The sequence below is a fragment of the Balaenoptera physalus genome, assembly GCF_965194825.1.
Source record: "Balaenoptera physalus genome assembly, chromosome: 7".
In the NCBI taxonomy this organism is placed as follows: Eukaryota; Metazoa; Chordata; class Mammalia; order Artiodactyla; family Balaenopteridae; genus Balaenoptera; species Balaenoptera physalus.
Window position 1 is genome coordinate 93705683 of NC_138886.1, and position 22269 is coordinate 93727951.

At 45.5% G+C, this 22269-nt stretch overlaps 1 protein-coding gene and 1 long non-coding RNA gene across 2 annotated transcripts in view; one reads left to right on the top strand and one right to left on the bottom strand.

The window, feature by feature from the left end:
* The window catches only part of LOC309664534, a 43872-nt gene that overhangs the window by 13039 nt on the left and 8564 nt on the right, over positions 1–22269 (top strand). The gene's annotated exons all lie outside the window — the stretch shown is intronic.
* On the bottom strand, positions 212–20594 carry LOC309664312 (dendritic cell-specific transmembrane protein-like; the record flags this gene model as incomplete). Its single annotated transcript, XM_082469493.1, has 5 exons — positions 212–1414; positions 2343–2651; positions 6007–7040; positions 9861–9914; positions 20516–20594. The coding sequence occupies 5 exons, from the start codon at positions 20592–20594 to the stop codon at positions 1340–1342; spliced, it is 1551 nt and encodes a 516-aa protein (XP_082325619.1). The 3' UTR covers positions 212–1339.

Below are 22269 nucleotides of genomic sequence, written 5' to 3' on the forward strand. Positions count from 1 at the left end.
AAGGTAACCTTACCAGTAATGAGACATATTAACATCACATACCCCTGATCTCATGCATTGAGAAGAGCATGTCAGTGCTTCTGTAGTATTGTTGCCCAAAAATCCATTACCTGGGTTTACTTATAAGGAAGCATCAGACAAACGCAAAGCAAAGGACATTTTACAGAATAACTGGCAGCACTCCTCAGAAATGTCAAGGTCATGAAAAAAAAAGAAAGACAGACTGAGGAACTGTCCCTGACTGGACGAGCCTAAGGAACCATGACAGCCAAATGCAATGCATGAGCCTGGATTGGATCAAGGACTAGCCCTTGGGACATTAGTGGGATATTAGTGGGACAATTGGTGAAAATCCAATGAGTTTTGTAGATTATGCGTTTTTCAGTGTATTTATCTGGTTTTGACAATTGTGCTATGGTTATGTAAGACGTTAATGTTCGGGGATGAGGGGTGATGGGTAAATGGAACACTGTACTTACTATTTGGCAACTTTTTTGTAAGGCTGAAACATTTTCAAAATGAAAAGTTAAAAAATTGTTTTAAAATTTTAATGTTTCTTCATTTCTTCCCATTCTGGCACTTTAGAGATAATAGAATCAGTATTTTTTCCCTCTTAGGTATTTTGAATATAGGGGAAATAGGCCCCTGTACTGTAGAGTGTACATTGATTATAGTGAAAAAGAGGCCCAAGATGCACATTGTAGGAAGCCTCTCATATGATTTTAATAAATGTGTTCTCTAAATAAATGTGGCTAGAGGACTTGGTAGAAGAGGAAGAACAAAAGAGATCCAGGAAAGTAGAGGATAGGAGCAGAGCAGGTGGTGAGAAGAAATTAGGAGCTGCTGGAGATGGGTTTTGGAAAGAGTTCTTGAATAAAGGGGCAGGGGGAGGCCAGACAGTTGTGGGTAGGAAATAGCTATGAAGGATATTAAGAAGGGCAGAGAAGGGACAGAAGCATTTAAAGATATTTTGCTGGCATCATACATGTATGTTCTCCTTGATATTTGTTTGTGAGCCTGCAGTAGAGATTTTGATTTTTTCCAGTTTTTTTCTTTGAATATTACTCTATGCTGAGACTCTCCTCGAAGGGCCTGGTTCTAGTCGTGTTACACTGAGATACAGTCCAGATCATGTGCCCTGTTTGTGAGACAGACAACACAACAATTTATCTGGTAGCCCTTTGGCCCTTATGGAAAAAAGTAGCTTGGCGCTGCAAACTCAAACCGCTGAAGGACCGTGCAGTGCAGTTCTCTGTTGCTGGGCATGAGTAAGGGTCACCATCAGGAGACTTAAGGAGAATTGCTGGAGCAGCGTGGCTGAGGAGCTGCATGGGGCCTCTCACGGGCTCTCTTCACTGGCAATGTCCATTTGTTTCCTCCCAATCATTTTCAGGACTGGAAGCCAGAAATGAATCTGAAAAGACACGAAGCTGGATGAATGAGCATTAGAGTCATTTCAAATGCCACTGACACAAACTTTTCACAAGACTTTGAAACGGCCAGAAAAGCTTATCCTTAGGTATTATTTTGGTCTCTCATTGTCTATGAAGTATTTTCCAGTTCTGGAAGTTGTAGATAGCTGATGGCAACAATGCAAATGATTCTTGTCTATGAACATGCAAATGAATTTCACCCTGCAGAGTACAATTGATCCTCCCATCCTCCCTTGTGGAAGAAGCCGGTTTTGTATCTATTAAGCAAATTCATTTTGGTATTCACGATGGCCTGTATACATGTGTGATTTAAACGGTTCTTTGAATTGGTTAGAGTTTCTTACTGTTCCGTCTTTAATACGTTGAATAAAATCTTTGACAAGTGTTCATTTTATATGTGTATGGAAGTCATTATGTTATCATATATATGTATAAATATATACATATCATATATATATATATCTCATCATATATATTTTTTAATGCTGGAGGATGAGCAAATTCTTTGGAGTTTACCAAGCTGTAGTAGATACTTCCCTTCTGTTATTTATCTATCCCGGTAAAGTAACTCTGACTGGGTATTGTTCTTTAACAGCCATTAGGGCCTTCCCAGTAGCTTTTCTACAGTATGACCGAACGTACTCAATTGAAATCAGTGTTTTGAAGGCTATCTTGTAGAATCCTCTGGACCGTCATTGCTGTAGAGTCTTCTGGACTTAGCCATGTACATCCGTTCCCCGTCACTGCCCACCCATCCCACCCACCCCCCCCACCCGCCCCAAAACAGTGTCCTATCTGTTGCTGGGGATATAAGCCCTAATGTAAAGTTGAAGAGTGCTTTGAAATTCCATTTGCCCTTCAAAATCAAAATTTCCCTAATTACAGGTTATAACCCTATTTTGGCTTTACCTTTGTGAAGTACAGACTCAGTTTCCTTTTTACTTCTCCCACTGGCTGCTTTGATCGTTTCTTCAGTAGCTTTGCATGTAGGTATCGGATGCGCTCCCTCTGCACACTTGGGTAGAAGGATGCTGACACCAGGATTTTAAGTTGCATCAGGATGGAGGACAACAGTCCTAGCATCACTAGTATCACAAGAATAAAACTGAGAGGAATCCAGGTCTTAGACAGAAGTAGCTTTGGTTTAGGGAGGCAACTGGGTTCAAACAGAGATATATTAAATGAAGAATCATGGATGATGTCTTGAGCTTCTTGTTTCTAAAATGAAAGAATAAAATCATCAAGATCCATGCCATTTTCATACTCTGTCCTTGTCTTTCTCAATACTGCCCCGTAGCACGTAACATTTATCTGAAAATATGCAGGGAGCTTTGGCTGAAGGGGCTATCCCTGCTCCTTTTATGTGCTATGATTGGAATAAAGGAGAAGGGATGAATTTTAGTTGTAGCCACTGCAGAGTTTTCCAAAGCGGGACTGTGGAAATATAGATTTCCTTGAGAGAAGGATATCAGATAAGTTTGTTTGCTCTGTCCTTTCTTTAGAGAGTCACGATGGCCATGAGACTGTTGAAGGTGCTGAGAAGAAAGCAGAGAAATTCGCTTAACTTCAGCCAACGATTCTCCTATTAATTTTGACCGCATAACCCATTTTTATGGAACACCTCTTTCTACACTTCAGAGCATGTGGGACTAATGAAAGGTGGTTTTCGCTTAACTGGGGGAGAAGTTTTTTTTGTAGCAGAGCCCCTCAAGACCCAGTCATAGCCTCTCCATCTCAACAAACACCTTGTCAGCAGACCACAAGGTCATAAAGATGTGGAGGCATTAAATTATGTTCTAAGTCATCCTTCTAGAGCTTGAGGTGGCGGGGGTGGGGGGGGGGGTGGAATTATTCTTGATGCAAGAATACAAAGAAGAGTATATTTACTGAAAGTGGCTCTAAAATCCTATTTATAGAGGTCTCAAAATAGGACATTTTCGCATTCTCTTAGATGATAGGAGGGGCGCATTCCTTCCTGCTTGAAGGCAAGAGAATAAGCCAGTTGCTCTCCACAAACTGACCCAGAGGGCAGATGACATTGAGCCACCCAGCCAAGCCACCAGCAAGAGAAGTGTGTGCTGATTCAGCTCTTACTTTTCCCTGACCTGAGAAAGCCATATACTCTCTTGGTGGATTTGTTTTCCCATTTGGTAAAACAGGAATTAATGGACCAGATCCTCCCCATGAAAAAACTACTCCCAGTGTAAATTAAGCACCTTGGGGATGGAGCATTAACGTTACAGACTGGAGTACTTAGTAAGTTATTATCACCCCAACACCCTAGAGCCCTGGGGCCCAGAGGAGGAAAATGACTTCTGAAAAGAACTCAATCACACCCAGAGAACACCGCGCACCTTCGATTTACCCCAATACCTGTGAAAAATCTGGAAACCCCAAAACCTGGGACTTCTACACAGATGTCAAGTCAGATCTGCAATTTCCCCAGCACTGTGGCTAAGCACTAGAAAGCATTTGTGTTGCCTCTCCTTTTCTCTTATTAAAAAGACAGTTCACCTACGATTAAATAGAGAGATTTCAGTCCCCAGAGCAGAGGCATGCATTCTTTTCAATACTGTTGAAGAAACAAACACATCGATTGAGTCAGTGATGAGAAATCCTGCAATAAGAAAGCAGCGGGTGTCCGGTCTGGGAAGAAGTTATTTAGTCTAGGAATCTAACTGGGGATTTTGCAGCTGGGAGTCAGGGCTTCAGAAAGGTTGTCAACACTTTTGTACGGGCTTGGTGGAGGGTAACAAACTCTCAAAATACCGAGCAATGTACTAAATGGTACCCCAATGTTTTAAAATGTGTTTGCCTCTCTCAAGTAAACAATTTGCCAAGATGGTATGGAGTAATGGATGGAAGATTCACTCTGGTATCAGACAGTCCTGAAAAGTTAATGCAGACCAGTGCTGGGCACATAGTAGGTGCTCAATAAGTAGCGACTGTAGCTATTTTTACTTACAGTGTCCACCCATCCAGCCAGGTCTATTCACGTCGTTTCCCCCTTTTCTTCTTTTTTTAAAATTGTATAAAAGTGGGAGAAACCTTGAGCCAATGTTTCTTTTCTTGCTTGACTTCTCCTTTGCAAATCTGCTGCAATGGAGAGACCAGGAACCTCCAAGGGCATCGTGGGATAAGGGCAGGGCACTGCCAGTTACATGGAAGCCGGCTGCTGGTGGCACAGCCTCCCAGGCTCGGCAGGAGAGAGTTTGAGACGAGTTCCCACAGCAGTCTCGCGCTCGCATCTGTTCTGCGCCCACCACCCTGCTGTCATTGTGAGCGTACGTGGTGGCCTCCCCTGCCAGGACGTGAGCCCCTCGATGGCAGCCATCATGGTCTAGACAACTTTGCATCCCCAGGACCCAGCAACACCCCAAAATGTATTTGCCAGGACATTGTCATTGGAAAGCTTCTGGGCCTTTTTTGGAAGGCAGACTTGTTTTTCTCCACTCGTCTACCTAAAACAGTGAGAATTCACAAAACAGGCATGGGTTTTGGCTCAGAGAGAAATAGATGAGAGAGGAGCAAAAAGATAAAGAAGGAGAGGAGGAACTGAGAGGGGAAGATCAAAAAAGGGACTACAGGAGGGGGATGCACTATGGGGGAGAGGAGGAGAGAAGCCCTTTTACCAACCGCTGCCCCGGATCAAGCCTGGCTGAAAATCTTGTTCGGCTTTCATTTGAAACACTGTTTCCATTATCCACCCTCCTCCAGATATGTAGAGCAACGGGCGGTTCTTGTAATTAACTGAAGACTTCAGAGGAAGCAGAGGGCTCAGAGTAATCAACTCTGAGAAGCAGCCCAGGATTAGGCGGGGCAGGGGCCAGACAGTACCTGCGGAGCCAGGAGAAAAGGGGAGGGAGAGTGTGGATGCAGCAGGAGCAAATGGGCTTTCAAAGGAGGGTTTCCAGGTCCCTTTCTGCTCTTCCCCTCTGAGATTGCCCCAGCAGAGGCACAATCTATTGTGGCTCGATAAAGAGGAGGGAAAATCAGACATATGGAAACAGTAGATGGCATGTTCACCAGCCCAGGCTAGTGCACACCACCCAGCGCGCATGACATTCACACACACACACACACACACACGTGCACATGTACACACACACAACTACACACACTACGTGTGCACATGCACACAGAGGCACACACTAGACACACGTGCACGTTCCACCTAGTGCAGAATGCTACGTTTAAAAACAAATAAGACAAGTATCTGACAGTATCCAGATCCTCTGAAATGTCTACATAATCATAAATTTCCACAGGGAAAAATGGAAAAGAGAAAAGATGGGATGAACAAAGACCATGGTCTCCTCTGTTGCAGTACGGCTGCCACAGGAAACTAATACAGTGATCAAAAATGTTCAGCGTGTTCTCATACTCTAACATTGGGGTTTCAACTCAATCTAACCAACATTTTGGGTGTTCTTCCTACACGCCAGGCTCTGTGCCAGGCACTGAGGATCCAGAGGGGAATAAGCCACTGCCCTGCCTTGGGAAGTTCACGAGCTTTTGCAAACACACAGCAAACAGCTGGGATACACAGTGAGACGGGCCAGCGAGCACCTACCTCTCTGTGCAACTTCAGGTGAACCTCAAGCCCTGGCAAGCTTTGGAAATGTTTGCTGACGGAGAAGATGAGCCAATACAGCAGATAATCTATGGCTGCAAACAACACCCAGATGTAGAGATGGGTAAGCACCGGGAGGAAAAACATCCCCAGGTTTTTCCTGTCTTTAGGAGTCAGCCAGAAAGATGGGATGATGACATCCTTCTTCCTTTCCTGCTTATTCAGCGGGAGGACGCAGGGCCTCTGTGCATGCCTCTCCCTCTCGTCAAACTGAACAAATTGTCTGGTGATGTAGATGTTCTCAAACTTCCAACCACAGGAGCCCCAAAATCGCCTCATGAAGAGGCCAGTGCCCAGTAGCACCAGCAGAAGCCCTGTGAGGGCAAATAGCTGCCGCCCCAGGGAAGACAACACCTCTGTCGCCGTCACTACCTGGTACAAGACATGCAGGGCTCTGTCTGTAGTGTCATTGAGCTGTGCCTCCAGGGCTTGGCTGGGACTAAAAAGAGAGACCTCCAGGGTTTGGTTCCAAGAAACAAGGTCATCAAATAGACTTAGGTGAGTGGCAAGGCCGTATATCCACTGAATTGCTTCAATATATTTTTTCAAAAGTGGAAAATGGATGGAAAAGCTCTTTGCCCTTAGGTTGCAAGTCATACTGTCCAGGAGACCTTTAAAGTTGTGAAAAATATTTTCCACGTGTCCAAAGATTACTATCCCTGTGCCAGCGGTGATCAAAGCGTTCCTGCCTTCACGCAGGCCACACGAGAGGAAGAAGAGCAGAATGAAACACCGTGCGTGCTTGGAGCAGCACAGCAGAGCACACGTGACCATCCAGGAGGTGGTGAAGACTACGAATGAGGACAGAAGCCAGGAGAAGGCCCCAGAGAGGAGGCCCACGGAAATGAAAGCAACAAAACAGCAAGTGCCCAAATGTTGGGTGAAGTCCATCCATCCAAGGCTCCTTGGAGACACATACGTCCTCCAAAGACTGAGGAAGATATTGGTGCCTGAGACCCATGCTCCCTGTGTCCCTGGAAATGAAAGAGAAACAGGGTCAGATGTTACGTTTAAATGTCTTCTGTCACTTTGTAAAGGGCACGATGATAGATTGATTGCAAAAAATGGCCGTAATTTCTTACCCTTCTCAGTCTCTACACTATTACTAAACCAAACTTGGGCCCGCTCACCGCCAATCCACTGACACTGGATTGTGCTGAAGGGAAGTGCAGAGTTTATTGCAAGGTGGTGCCCAGTGTGGCCAAGCAAGGAGAACGGGCAGCTTGTGTTCAAAAGACCCGAACTCAATATAAATGAGTTTATTTACAAAACAGAAGTAGATTCACAGACATAGAAAACAAACTTATGGTTACCAGAGGGGATAACGAGATGGGGAGGTGCGGGGGAGCTAAATTAAAACTTTGGGATTAACTGCTATGTATAAAATAGGTAAACAACAAGGACCTACTCTACAGCACAGGGAACTATATTCAGTGTCTTGTAATAACCTATAATGGAAAAGAATCTGAAAAAGAATATATATACAAATGTTTATGCATAACTGAGTCACTTTGCTGTACACCTGAAGCTAACACAACACTGTAAATTAACTACACTTCAATTAAAAAAACACGGTTTAAAAAAAAGAGACCTGAACTCCGCAGTGGCTTTCGGGGAAGGGTTGTTAAAGGCAAGGTGAGGGAGAGGGTTGCAGGTGCCTGATCAGCTTGGTACATCCTTCTGATTGTGAGTGGTGAGGTAACAGTGTGATGTTTCGGGAATTAACATCATCAAACTCTGGTTCCAACCCCTCTGGGGTCTACATGCTTATTGTCACATGAAGTTAACTTCTTCCACCTGGTGGGGGGTTTTAATGTCTGCAAAACACCTCAAGGATATGGTTCAGGTTATTATCTACAGCCTTGAGGAGGCACTAAAAGTCCTTGACTTTGTGTTATGGCTAAACTCTTATTATTTTGTCTTACTTGAATCTTTTCCTTTGTTTCTGCATTTTCTCACTTTTCTCATTAAATTTGCTCTTTGGACTTGGAGGGAGGCCTACGAGGCTAAAGCTTTTCTACAAACAAGAGGTGGGGGACACGGGGTCTGTCCCTGGGGAGGCCCCACAGGGTCCTGCTCAGTTTCTACACCTCCTTGCAAAGTGACATTACAGCTTCTCCCATCAAGAAGTGAGAGAAATAGAATCACATGGTGGGGTTTATTTCTCCAGTCCTTGAATTTGGGATGGCGTTGTGACATCATCGGCCAATGGAATGTGGCAGAAGTAATAGTATGCCTATCCTGAGTCTATGATTCCCTCTTGCCTCTCTTGGAACCCTACTACTAACTTGTTGACAAGTCCAGGTGTATTAGCTTCTATTGCTGCTGTAGCAAATTTCCACAGACTTAGTGGCTTATAGAAACACATATTTATTCTCTCACAGTTCTAGAGGTCAGAAGTCTAAAACTGGTCCAGAGGGCTGCAGAGGGCTGGAGGTTCTAGGGGAAAATCCATTTGCTTGCCTTTTCCAGCTTCTAAAGGCCACCTATATTCCTTGGCTTGTGGACTCTCCTCCATCTCAAAGAGAGCAATGTTGCATCTTCTTTTCTTTCTGACCTCTGCTTCCATCCTTATATCTTCTCTCATGACTCTGATCTTCCTGCCTCCCTCTTCAAAGGACCCCTGTGACTATACTGGGGCCACCCAAGTAATCCAGGATAATCTCTCCATCTCAAGGTCCTTAACTCAAGCACATATGTAGAGTTCCTTTTACCATGAGAGGTGACATAGTCATAGGTTCTGGGCATTAGGACATGGACATCTTTGGTAGGGGCTCGGGGGGTGGGGTCATTCATCATGTCATACCAGGTTGGGCTGCTGAATGACAAGAGGAACATGACCAGTCTATTCCATCAACTCAGCCAATAGCCAGTCAACTGCCAGATACGTGAAATGGGGCATCCTAGGCCAGCCAGGCCCCAGCCACCAGCTGATCACAGATACTTGAGCAATAAGAAATGCTTATTTACTTTGAGCCCCTGAAATCTGTGCTGCTTTTTTGCACAGCGATTGTTAACTGATAAAAGCAGCAATCCTGTGCCATGGGTCTTATTAATTGAAACAAACCTTAGGTTGATGGACAGGCTGAAATTTCAACAAACTGCGTTATATAAGATCACTTTCTGACAGTCATCTATTTTCTTGTGCTCTAAGTTTACAGACAAGAAAGCAAACCAAAGGCATCCAAACTTAAACGTGGCATTGGACTGAGGCCATTGTATTCAGCTCTGTAACCATTCTGCCTTCCCTCCCTTGCTCCTACCCTCTGAGTGCAGTTCTCTCCTGAGAATCTTACAAGGAAAATGAGAATATTTTGTCACCGAGTTAATCATCTTTTCTTTTTTCCCAGATCTGGCATAACAAAAGTGAAGGTGCTATGGGGCTGCTACTGCCCTGTCAGTCATGCAGATTTAGGTGTGTGATGCACTCAGAGGGCCTTGGGTTCATTTGGGATGATACAAAATAAATTTGAGCTATCTTAATTGACATGAAAATATCTAATGAGCATTATACCCTATGTATGGAATTTTAACGAAGGCATTGATCAGTTTTTAAACACTCTCAAATAATTCCTTCTCACGTCAAATATTTTGGGGCTGGATTTATGGAGTAGCTTAATACTGTTTGAGCCAGTGAATTACACTGGTAATGTGAGAAAGGTATCCAGTCACTGGCGGGAGGGCATGAACTGAGCAACCTGAAGGGAAGAAATGGCTCTCTTTTTGGGTTCGGGCGGAATGGGGTCAATGCAGGACAGAAATGAGATGGGGAAATAGGCAGGTTAGGAACAAACCTGTGGAAGTATCTTCAGCAATAATATAGAGGGCTTGCAGCTCCTGCACATAATCTGAATGGTAAAGTTCAGTGCAGAGAAGAGATACAGGGAGACATTGTGTTGAAGAAGGGTCATTACCATGTGGGACTGGCCTTACAGAAGATTCGAGATCCTCCCTAAGAAGGCGGTCTTACTCCATCCGGAGGAAAGGAAATTGGAAGAAATGGACATTAGAGTGGGGACCAGCAAAAGAACAGAGTTCTTTTTTCCTGCAAGCTTGCTGCCTTTCAGAACTGGAGGTTGATTTGGAGGTTGGCAGTACTCCTGCGCACCAAATCCACTCCTATGCCTCTGTGAGCCCCAGAAATCACTGATAGCCCCTGTGCTCCTGAACTGTCCCCAGCCTTGCTGGTGCGAGTCAGCCCTGCTTCATTGCCTGGGTCGGAGGACTTGATCAGTCAGCCGTGAGCAGGGGGACAGTGGGCAGGACGCCCAGCACCATAGCAAATTGGGAGGTGCTGCCTCTCCTCCTAGGTGTGTCCCCATTTGCTTTCTTCGGTATGGCTTTGGATTTGGCCCCAAACCGTTATCTGAGTAATTGGTACACTAATAGATAATAATTGTCTATTATGTCCTAGGAGCACTTTATATATAGCATCTCTCTGCATCCTCCCTAAAGCCTCTGGAGGTTGCTTTTCACACAGTGGACGCCGAGGCTTAGATTGCTTGCTGAAATGTGTCAGCGATCACACGGAGAGTAGGTGGCACAGCAGAATTCAGACCAGGTCTCCCTGTCCCCTGAGCCACGCCCAGATTCCACGGCTCTGGGTTATGTGACAGGATGCTCAGCTTACTGTATCTGCTGGAAACACATCACACTTTCTGTCAGTGACTGTTTAAGAGCTGATTTGTATATCACAAATCCATTTCTATCTGCTCATTTTTTTGCATCAAAATAGTTTACCCTGTAAGAATGTTTCTCAAATCAGCAGATTTTTCTCTACAGCAAATCAAAAATCCCAGCTGTTTCATTTTTTTCTAATATCCTCTATGAGGTACCATGTTGCTTGCTGTCTAAAAAATTAATAATGCAGATTTTAGATTCATTTTTCCCTCCTCTTGCCTTCATCCTTGTACAGTGTGTTCTTTATAAAGGGATTTCTCTGCAAGTGAGAAACAGATTTATGGATACATTAAAATTTTAGCCTTCGGCAATAAAATCTAATAACAATTAAATAAGATATATTACTGCAGTTTTGTCTTGTAAGAGGCACATGTTTTCTTCACAAGCAACAGATCTAATATTATTCCCCTTTGTTTTTGTGCTGAAAACAGCATGTCACCAAAAGACATCAAAACTTTCTGCAGCAAGAGGACCAAATGCCTTCTCTCCTATTTTATAGCTCAAGCCACAGAGGCGCGTTTGGACCACAAGCTCAGGGCTGGTGTTCCAGTCTGCCCTTCCTCTCACTGTTGAATGTGGCCTTGATTTCTTCACCAATCTCTGTTCCTCATTTTCCCTGCTTGAATAAAAGACCTGCCTGAGCTCCTTCCTGGTGAGGTTTAAGGAGGGAAGCTTTGGCAAGCACGTTAAGATGGCCTGGAGATAAGGTGCCTAGGAAATGCAACCCGTTTCTTCTTGTTTCTTTGCTGCCACAGCAAATTGAGAACGTCCCTCCTCTGAGGCTCTTTAGGCAAGGCTTCAATGTCCCAACGATGAGAGGCTCAGAGGCAGGAGCTGGATTGCACCGCCTTCCCAGCACTAATGTTTGACACGTTGCCTTTAGATGTCTGTTGATTTCTATCCTCTCGCTCCTGCAGAGGTGCAGTCATTCTGCTGGTCTTTCTTTCTCCAGACGGCCCCAGTTCTTTCCTTTTAGAAAAATCAGGGAATCAGGATTTGGACAAGCTCGTTATTTATTCCTTTCTCAAAGACTTTTTTAGGCAGATACCCAGCTTCTTAAATTTTACTTTTAGAGCTGGAAGAAATATTATAGGTGAGAGCTTCTTAAACTTGAGGATGTTATCACTGGGGGAGTCTTGTCAAAATGCAGATTTTGATTTCAAAGGTCTAGACTGGCACCTGAGAGTTTGTTTTCCTAACAAGTCCCAGGCGGTACTGATGCTGGTCATCTGACGACCAGGCACTGTGTAGCAATCTCTAGAATTCAGGACTGTCTGATAGCACTTTCAGCGGTGATGGAAACGTTCTGTATCTGTGCTGTCTAACATGGTCAGCACTAGCCTGATGTGACAATTGAGCACGGAGGGCTGGTGCAACTGAGGAGTTGAATTTTTAACTTTATTTAGTTTTAATTCATTTAAATTTAAATAGTCACACGTGGCTGGTTTCTATCTACTGAACGGCACAGCTCTAGATGAGCAACACCTGGCCGGCTGGTTTCCGCAGATGAGGAAACGAAAATCCAAGGAGGCGACTGGGCTGGCCGAGGCTGTCCTAGACTAGAGGCAGCAGTGGGAGGGAGACCCCAGTTTTCTACCACAATGTGACACATTTCCCATCACATCAACATCTCATTTCTGACTCTTCAGGAAACCTGTTTTAAAATTCCTACCAGAGTTCCTAAGCAACCGAGTTAAAATTTCCCACATACCAAATTTGCCTTTAGGCATCACAAAATACATAATTAGAAAAGTGGACAAGCAAAATAGTAATAATAATAGATAATAGTTACCAAGTTGTTACCAAGCGTCTGGCCACTGTTATGGCATCCAAAATACATTATTCCTAATTTTCACAGTAGCTCTGTATGATTATATAGATACATTTTAGATGAGGAAACTGAGGCTCAGAGAGGTTTAATAACTTGTCCAAAGTCACACAGCGAGTAAGTAGAAGAGCCAGGATTCTAACCCATGTTTACGTGGCACTGAGGGTTCAGGATAGGCAAGTTTCTCAGACTCTCTTTAACATGATCCTCAAAGAGTTGCTTTTAATTTTGGTTGAAATATATTCCCAGAATCCCAATTATGGGCGAATCCTGAAATGCCATTCAACACTGTAGGTATAAACTCTCCTTGCATTGTCATCTGCATGGGGTGTCCTCCACCTCCTCTGTCAGCACAGCCTAACTGAACCCTCCAGAGCTGACTACAGATCTCCATCGGGTGTCAGGCCCATCCTGGTCTGAGGTCTAGGCTGCAAGGCATTTGTTCTCAACTGAACCGTCTCTCCCAGCGTCAGGGGATGAGAGCAGCATTCAGTGTTGGTCCCCACCTTCTCTGCTGAGCTGGGGGTTAGGGTCGGGGTTTTCCCTTTGCTGGTAAATTAGGGCAGTGTGGGCAGCACTGAGCCTTTACACGCCTGCAGGGGTCAGACAGGCACCGAAAAGAGTGAAGAAAATCAAGAGATACAGAGACTTCCTGGGGGGCAGGGGTGTGGGCAGTGGGTCCTGGGGGGCTGGGAGCCCATGTCCCAGCTGAAGTTGCAGGAGTCCAGCCCAGCAGATTTTCTTCGAGGCTGTACACAGACCCAGTGTTACCAGATTTTCTGATTTTTTTTTTTTAAGAGAAGCCAGAAATCTAATTTTCTTTGGATAGCATCTCCTGATTAAAAAAAAAAAAAAAAAAGTTTGGCTCAAATTATTTTTGAATAGTCTGACACTGATTTTGGCTACTGGTTGTCAGTTTGCAACCCTTGGTGTTTGGGGAAATCCTCACGTGACTTCCTCCTCTTCTCTCTGCCCGGCCTTCCTCCTCCCCTTCTCCTTCTCCAGTCATCTGAATTACTTTACCCTCTTTTTATTCCCTGGTACCTTTTAAAATCATGCTGTAGGCCAGATTCCAGTCTCATGCATAAAGGTTTTTCTCTATGCCTTGGGAATATTTTTTCCCCAAAGATCTCTAGCTCTATTTTATTCCCTTCTCTTGCTCTCCTGGATTGAGCCCTTCCCTCTCTCTCCATTGCTTCTTCCAGCAGCAGCTAAAAGGCTAACCTGATCCCTTTAACCTGCAGTTTCTCTTTACGGTGCCTCCATTATCAGTAATGTTTATCTCAACATCAGTGTCTCCCCAGGACCGTGTACCTGCTTTTTTGCTTTTACCAATGGCAATATCCCAAGAATAATTACTACTTTTCTGCCTTTATCCCTAAACTCCAGTTTGCGCCACAACCCGGGGCCAGGAAACCACAGCTGCAGTTCACAGGAGAATATCACCAAGGACCCATCTCTCTTTCACGGGATGAAAGGAGTTTTTGTGTGGCTGGGTGGGAGGGAACGAGTTACGGAACAGGGGCAGTGATGAGAAGCTCCTGGTCCAAGCGCGGAGCCACGCAGAACTGTGCGGTCTGTGTATCCAGCCTGAGCCCACACTTAATCTGCTTTCACGCAGAGCTGAGCTGCTGCCATGGGAAACAGAAGCGGCCAGGCTTCTCCATCAACCTGCGCACGCCAGCAAAACGCCGGCTGTGAGGTGCATAGGCAGTGGATTGGATTGTTTTCCCCGGGGGGTATTAAACGTCAGTGGCAGCAGCAAAAGCCCTGGCACGGAGGACACAGGCTCCCAGCCCCCAGCCGCAGCCCCAGAGCCCTGTTCGCCCACTTTGTTGGGGAGTCAGGGCGATGAACATTCCTGTGTTGTCCTGTGATTCCTTTGAGCGCAGATGAACTCTCGAGGTGCAAAGAACGCATCCTTTGCTTCAGATACAAGGCCCAGTCAGCAGCTGTGACAATAATAACTAGAGCCTCCAAAGTGGCCCAGCCTGGGCGCCTTCAAGACTGGGGGGATATTGAAAAAGCACGTCACCAGTGTCGCTCTGGCGCTGGCAAACAGAAACCCACAGGATCATTGCTTTTGCAAGTGCAGGAGAAACCTATGCAGCCTTCTTTGGGGAAGGACCCAGAGGACAAGGAACTCAACGCGGTCCTATTGCTTCCCTCCTTCCCCAAGTGGGGAGCCCTCACCTTGTCTGACAGCCTGAGATTTCCAGTAAGTGAGACCTGCTCCTTCTGACCCGGCTCCCCATGCAGAAGCCAGTGGCTTATGCTCAACAAGCCCAGATACAGTCTGCAGACAGCCTGGGGGAAAATAAACCCCACTGCCGATGTTCTCTTTCTCTGCTTCTCCGACCCGCTCTGCTAATCCCCTGTGGGAACCTAGTCTAACACATCAGCCTCTCATTGACCTCAGGACTTGATGGGAATCTCATTTTAAAGGGGATTTGGAGAAAGGGCAGAGTGGGATAGAAAAAGACCACGGGGCAGGGAGACAGGAGACCTGTGGTCCGGCCTGCATGTGACCTTGGATAGGTCACTTCAACTCTGGGGACCACAGCTCCCTTGGGTCCTGCCAGCCCACAGTCTCGGAAATAAAGGCAAAGGAGAGTGGCCGAGCCCACTCTGGGTGCTGGCATTTTGCAGAAGCCCAGCACCGGTAAGGGGGACAAAAGGAGGACGGAGCGTTTCTTGTCCTTTTCTCTTTTTCTTTCTTTCTTTTTTTAAAGCTCTTGCAAACTTATAAATTGGTCGGGACCGCAGTGTTCTCTGAGCCTGCCGAAATAGCTCGAGCAGTGCCAAGAGGTGAAATGAATTCCTCATAATTTTGTTTTCATCGTTCTTGCCTTGGGAAAGCCAGCGAACGCCTTCCTCTCTGAAAGCAACCTTCACACAAGAAAGGAAAGATTAATGAGAGCTACTGGGTAAACAGAGGAGTGTCTACAGAAAAATTCAGTCTGGCATGGCACTGTCTGTGAGGCCTGGCAGCCTTTCCGAGCCAGCCCTGCTCCTCTCCCCGACCCGAGGCTTGGCTAACAGATCAATTCTTCAAAAGCCAGGGATGGCCCAAGTCCACATAGCTGTTCTGTTAAGAAGATGCTCAAGCTGCAGTCCTCCCTGAGATGAGGGATTCAGATCCCTCAGGCCAAGGTTAACAAAGACTTTCTGGTATTTCTGTACAGAGGTAAACTGTCGGGGATAGAGGCAGAGGTTTAAAGTTTCCTCTGGTCTCAACTGTTTATTCCAATTTACTAATACTTAATTTTTTCTTATAAAAAAAAAAGCAATTTCAAAATCAAGATTATTCTGGAAGTTTACTTACAGGCTCTTCTCAGGTTCTTCTCTGAGTGCAAAAATGCCCTTTCCTAGGGCTCTGAGCCTTGATATAGAACACGGAAAAAGGAACCAGAAGTGACAAGAGGGTCACATAGCCATGAATCAACCTCTTTAATTCCCCAGAGAAGTGACTAAGTCGTTTAATATTGACAAAGGGGATAACAGATGCAAAGAAACTACATATTTCTTTCTAATATTTTTCTCGGAATAGATGTTGCAGAAATCAATCCTAGAAAATAATGAAATAGGGTGTTTTCAAACGTCAGAGAGTAAGTTACGAAAACTTGGGTGGTCTCTTGCCCTCTTCCTCTTCTTCCTTCATTCATACTCCCCACCCCCATCCCTACCCCCACAGGTGGGACCAAACATTCACCATCTCCACTCCCAACCTCAGCTGAAGAGACAAATTGCATGAAGGAGCCACCTCTGTCTTGATGACTCAGGAGAGGTGTAGTAATCTGTGTCATGCGTCTCAATCTTTTTTTTTTTTTTTTTGTAATATGTATTTATTTATTTGGCTGTGCTGGGTCTTAGTTGTGGCATGGGGGATCTTTATTGCGGCATGTGGAATCTTTAGTTGCAGTATGCAGGCTCTTAGTTGCGGCATGCGGGAACTTAGTTCCCCAGCCAGGGATCAAACCCAGGCCCCCTGCATTGGGAGCGTGCCGTCTTAACCACTGCACCACCAGGGAAGTCCCACACGTCTCAATCTTGCTGGGACTTTCCATCTTAGAAATTTAGCTTCAAGTCAAGAGGACCAGCTTGCGTGGTGGCAGGGAATTAGGAAAGCTCAAAACCCTTCCACAAAACTGCTCTTCACTTTTTGATTGGGACTGCAAGAGCTTTTATCTTAAACATTCACACATTCCTGTAAATTGGTGCAGCCACTATGGAGAATAGTATGGATGTTCCTTAAGAAACTAAAAATAGAGTTGCCATATGATTCTGCAATCCGACTCCTGGATAAATCTGGAGAAAAACATGGCCCGAAAGGATACTTGCACCCCAATACTCATCGCAGCCCTATTTACAATAGACAACCATGGAAACAACTTAAATGTCCATCAACAGATGAATGGATAAAGAAGATGTGTTACATATCTACAATGGAATATTATACAGCCATTAAAAAGAATGGAATAATGCCATTTGCAGCAACATGGATGGACCCAGAGATTGTCATACTGAGTGAAGTAAGTCAGACGGCAAAAGAGAACTATCATAATATATTGCTTATATGCAGAATTCTAGAAAAAATGACGCAAATGAACTTATTTACAAAACAGAATCAGACTCACAGACTTAGAGAACGAACTTAAGGTTACCAGGGGGGAGGGGAGGGGGGAGGGCTAGTTAGGGAGTTTGGGATTGATATGTACACACTGCTATATTTAAAATGGATAACAAACAAGGACCTACTCTATAGCACAGGGAACTCTGCTCAATAGTCTGTAACAACCTAATTGGGAAAAGAATTTGAAAAAGAATAGGCACATGTATATGTATAACTGAATCACTTTGTTGTACACCTGAAACTAACACAATATTGTTAATCAACTATACTCCAATAAAAATAAAAAGTTGAAAAAAAATTCACACATTCCTGCCAAAATGCAAACATCCCTGAGAAGGGTCAGTGTAAAGAAAAATCTAAAACAAGTAACTGTATAGACGAGACACTGAAAACCCATGTCAAACATGGTGAAGATACACAAACATCTGATATTTGGGAAACACAGCCATCCACTGATAAACAGTAGGGATCCAGCAAATTTTGTGAGCAAATTAACATTACAAAAAAATCAGCGAGCATCACTGGAGTGGGCTGGAGGGGAGTGAACACAGGAACAGGGAGCTGAGTTAGGAGGTAGAACAGTGTATTAGTCAGGGTTCTCCAGAAAAACAGAAGCAATAGGGTGTGTGCGTGGAGAGAGAGAGGTTTATTTTAAGGAATTGATTCACATGATTGATTGTAGAGGCAGCTCGTCTAAAATCTGCAGGGTGGGCCGGCAGCTGGAGACCCAGGGAAGAGTTCATGTTGCAGCTGGAGTCCAAAGGTGGATTGCAGGCCGAATTCCCTCTTCTTCAGAGGACCTCAGTCTTTTTTCTCTTAAGGCCTTCAACTGATTGGACAGGGCCCACCCACATTTGAGAGGATAATCTGCTTTCCTCAAAGCCTGCTGACTTAAATGTTCATCTCATCTTAAACACATCTTCAGAGTAACGTCTAAATTCATGTTTGACCAAATGGGTTCTGTGGCCTAGCCAAATTGACACAGAAAATGAACCATCACAGCCAGATTGAGTACTAGAAAGGAAAGACAAAGCATAGGGCTTTGTTTGTTTTGCTTGTCTGTCTGTTTAGGCTGTGAAGGATGAAGGGACAGAATTTGGTAGCTGGGGGGAGAGAGAGGAAAGGAATCAGTGCTGATCAGAACTTCCCGTCCTGCGAACAGGCAGGGACATGGGTCTGGCCTTAGGAGAGGACGTGAGGCATAAAGGCGGAGAGCTGAGAATTAGCCAAACGTGTGCTTGCAGGGCAGCATCCACGCATTTCTGCCGAACTGAGCTGCAAGTTGACACTCTGAGATGGAATGGATGTTCAGAGGGAGCCAGTGTGGAAGCAGGAGACCGAGGATGTCTGTTTGTGGCGTGCTGGGCTACACGGTACCTTCCTGGCACCCAAAGGGCTGAGGCTGCTGCCGAGTTTAAGCACATAGAACACATTCAGGAAAAGCAGCAGGAGCACGGCTTCCTCCACTGAGGTGGAGAGGCGAGTGGTGGCGGGAAGAGAGGTATTCCAGACAGAGGAAACAGCACCTGCAAACTCATGGAAACCAATGAGAGGGCTACAAGAGTCTGGATGTGACTGAAGTATAAGGGGCTAGGGACAAGCGGTCCCAAATGATGCAGGCAAGCCTGCCGGGGCCACATCCGTGACAGCCCATCATGTCAGGGGGCTGACTTAGTCCAGAAGGTAGCGAGAGCCCCTGAAGCAAGATGTTCTCATTCAAACAAGAAGGTCCAGACTGCAGTGCAGATGGCTGATCGGGTCATCCGGAAGAAATGCTGGGGGTCCAGGACAGGGAAGAGTCAGGGAAGGAGAGTCGGAAGCAGGCTAGTGACCGTGAGGGAAGGAAAAAGAACAAAGTCCTGGAAATGACCCTAGACTTTGGTGACCAGGAGGTCACTGGTGCTCTGGCAAGAGCCATTTCAGTAGAGGGGTGGGGGCAGGAACCACAGGTGAGGAGGGGAGGCGCAAGCCAAAGGTCACTGTGTAGCTGTGTTGAGGATGGAAACGGAGAGGGGAAGGCAAGTCTTAGAGAGGCAGTGATTTTGGTTTTTGGAAGGACAGAGAAAACTTAACATATCTAGCTCACAAAGGAGATCAGAGGAGGAGAAAAGGAAGAAAGCTGGTGAGGATGGTCTCAGCCCTCTTGGGGAAAGAGAAGAGGGGACCGTCTGCTCAAAGAGAAGGGAAGGAGACAGAGGTTGCTGGGTTGAGGAGAGCAAATCTGGGAGCAACTGCTGGAAGAAGCAGTGGGAGGAGGGGGAGACCCCAGGCCCCAGGGCCCATCACGGGGAGCCAGGGAGCATGGTTTGGAGAGCCGCCTGGCAATGCCCAAGCTGGGAGTGGGAGAAAAGGGCCAATTGGGTTTAGACCTTAGAGACTCCTAAAACTGGGTGCAGCTTGAGGTTGGGGGGCTGGGATGCAGGTGAATGAGATTAAACGATTGCTGCAAGATGTCTTTCCGGTGCTTCCAGTGAACTTAGAGAATAGAAGAGCTATGCTCAGCGGAGAATCTCAACCTGATTCAGCTCAAATGTTCCTTAAAGACTCTGAGTCTGCAATTAGTGGGCTGGACTCTTTAGAGAGCGTCTGTACTCCTCAGATAAATGGCTTCAGAGCAGCAGTGGTCCTGATATGCAGGAACCATCCTGATTCCAATGCTAGGGCCTGCTGGCCACCAGCCCACTAAGACTGGGGCCCGAACTTCCAGGGCGTCTCTAGAATTCTGCCTGGGATGGCCGGCAAGGAACAGTCAGTCGCTACTGAAATGACTGTACAATCCTGGGGTCAGGAGCATCTCCTGTTCTTTCTCCTGCTGTCAGGAATCTCTGCCCCACAGAGGTGATTTTCGATCTGATGAGTCATGAAGCATGGATAACCTGAGGCTCACTTCAGACCCACGTGACTCATCCAGCCCAAAGATACCTCTGGAGAACTGAGATCGGGAGAGGGTGTTTTGCGAGGCTGCAGGGCCTGGCATTAACAAGTGTAGTCACTTTGTCCATTTAGTAGCTTTTAACCACTTAAAAATTGTTGTAGTCTTTCCTGAACGACCTATTAGAGGTAATAAGTTCCACATGTTGAATGAACAGAGAATTCTGTCCCATGAGGCCAGCTGTGCCATCTCTGTTTTAAAATTCTCTCCTTTCAATTTCAGAGTGAGATTCCCAGGTCTATTTTTTCTGAGCTCATCTAAGTGATGTCCTTTATCATGCTAGGTCTTGATCATTTCTGCTGCTTCAGTACTGAAGCCTTCCAGTGTTTAGTACCCGCTTCTGTACTGACTCGGCTCCTCGCCTCCCACCTCCCACCTTTGCCTTGTGTCCTCTCCGGGACCTTTTCTAGCTCCATCAGCTTTTTCTTCCTATTCAAGTTCACTTTTTCAAGCATAACTGGGCTAGGTCCCGGGACTCTCCTAATGAAAGAGGGGTGGTTCTAGAAGCTCACGTCTGGCCGTTAAGACATATGCACGCATAAGGCAGTCTAGGCAGAAGGACAATGAAGTTATATAGAAAGGCCTATGGGAACCCCAGTGAGCACCACTGAACCCTCTGGGGTAGAGAGTGGGGTAAGGGAGCGCCAGAGAGAACAGAATGAGGCTGAGCGCAGCAGGTGGAGAAAGCGGGAGGAAGGAGCCACACAGCCTTGTAAGTGCCAGAGGAGTGCTGGTGGATGCCCACGGGGAAACCCTCCCCCTTCCGCTTCCCAGACTCCCTTACAGTCAGACCATGGATATGCGACTCAGCCTTGGCCAATGGGACCTGAGGGAAAGTCTCTGAAGAGCTCACAGGAGAGTTTTCCTCTCTCTTAAAAAAAGACGTCTAAAAGAAGAAATAAGTTCATCTTTGCTACACATGGCTGTGCCTGCATGTGACTTCTTGAAAAGCTGCATCCATTTTCGTAACACGAGGAGGGGAGACACAGCCCAAGGATGGGAAGCATCTGTGTCCTCAGTAGTGTCTGTAGCACCTGAACAAACCCTTGACCCCCTCTGCCCCCAGAGCCCTGATATGAGAGACAAAACATATTCAATGGTTCAAGCCAGTTTTTAAAAACTAAACGTTACTTTTTAGAGCAGTTTTAGGTTCGCAGCAAAGTTGAGCAGCCAGTACAGCGATTTCTCCTGTACACTCTGTCCCGCACATGCACAACCCACCCTCACCATCAACATCCCTCACCAGAGCGGAACATTTATCACCACTGATGAATCTACATTGGCACGTCATAACCACCCAAAGTCCGTAGGTTATATTACACATCACTCTTGGTGTTGTAACTTCAATGGGTTTGGACAAATGTGTCCACCATTATAGTGGATACTCAGTCAGACAGAATAATTTCACTGCCTTAAAAATCCTCTGTGCTCTGCCTGTTGATCCTTCTCTTCCCACCAACCTTTGGCAACCACTGATCTTTTCATGGTCTCCATAGTTTTGCCTTTTCCAGAATGTCATATAGTTGGAATAATATAGGATGTAACCTTTTCAGATTGGCTTCTTTCACTTAGTGTTATGTATTTAAGTTTCTTCCATCTCTTTCCAAGATCAAGCCATTTTTAAGTACCACTTTGTTAAGGTATAATTGACATACAACAAACTGCACATAATTTGATGAGTTTCAATGTATGTGTACACCTGTGAAACCATCATCACAAGCAAGATAGTAAACATACCCACCCCTTTTGAAGTTTCCCTGTGCACCACTGTGACCCCTCCCTTTCTCCCCTCCCCACTCCACCCTAACCACAGGCCACCACTGATCTGCTTTCTGACACTATAGATTAGTTTGTATTTTATAGAATTTTATAGATGGAACCATAAAGTATGTAGTCTTTTTTTTTTTGGTCTGTCTTTTTTCATGCAGTGTGATTATTCTGAGATCTCTCCATGTTGTTGCAGATATCAATGGTTCATTCTTTTTTATTGCTGAGTAGTATTCCATGGTATGGCTATACTACAATTGGTTTATCCATAAACCTGTCGATGGACAGGTTGTTTCCACTTTGGGGCTATTAAAAATGAAACTGCTATGAACATTTGCATATAAGTCTTTGTGTGGGCACATG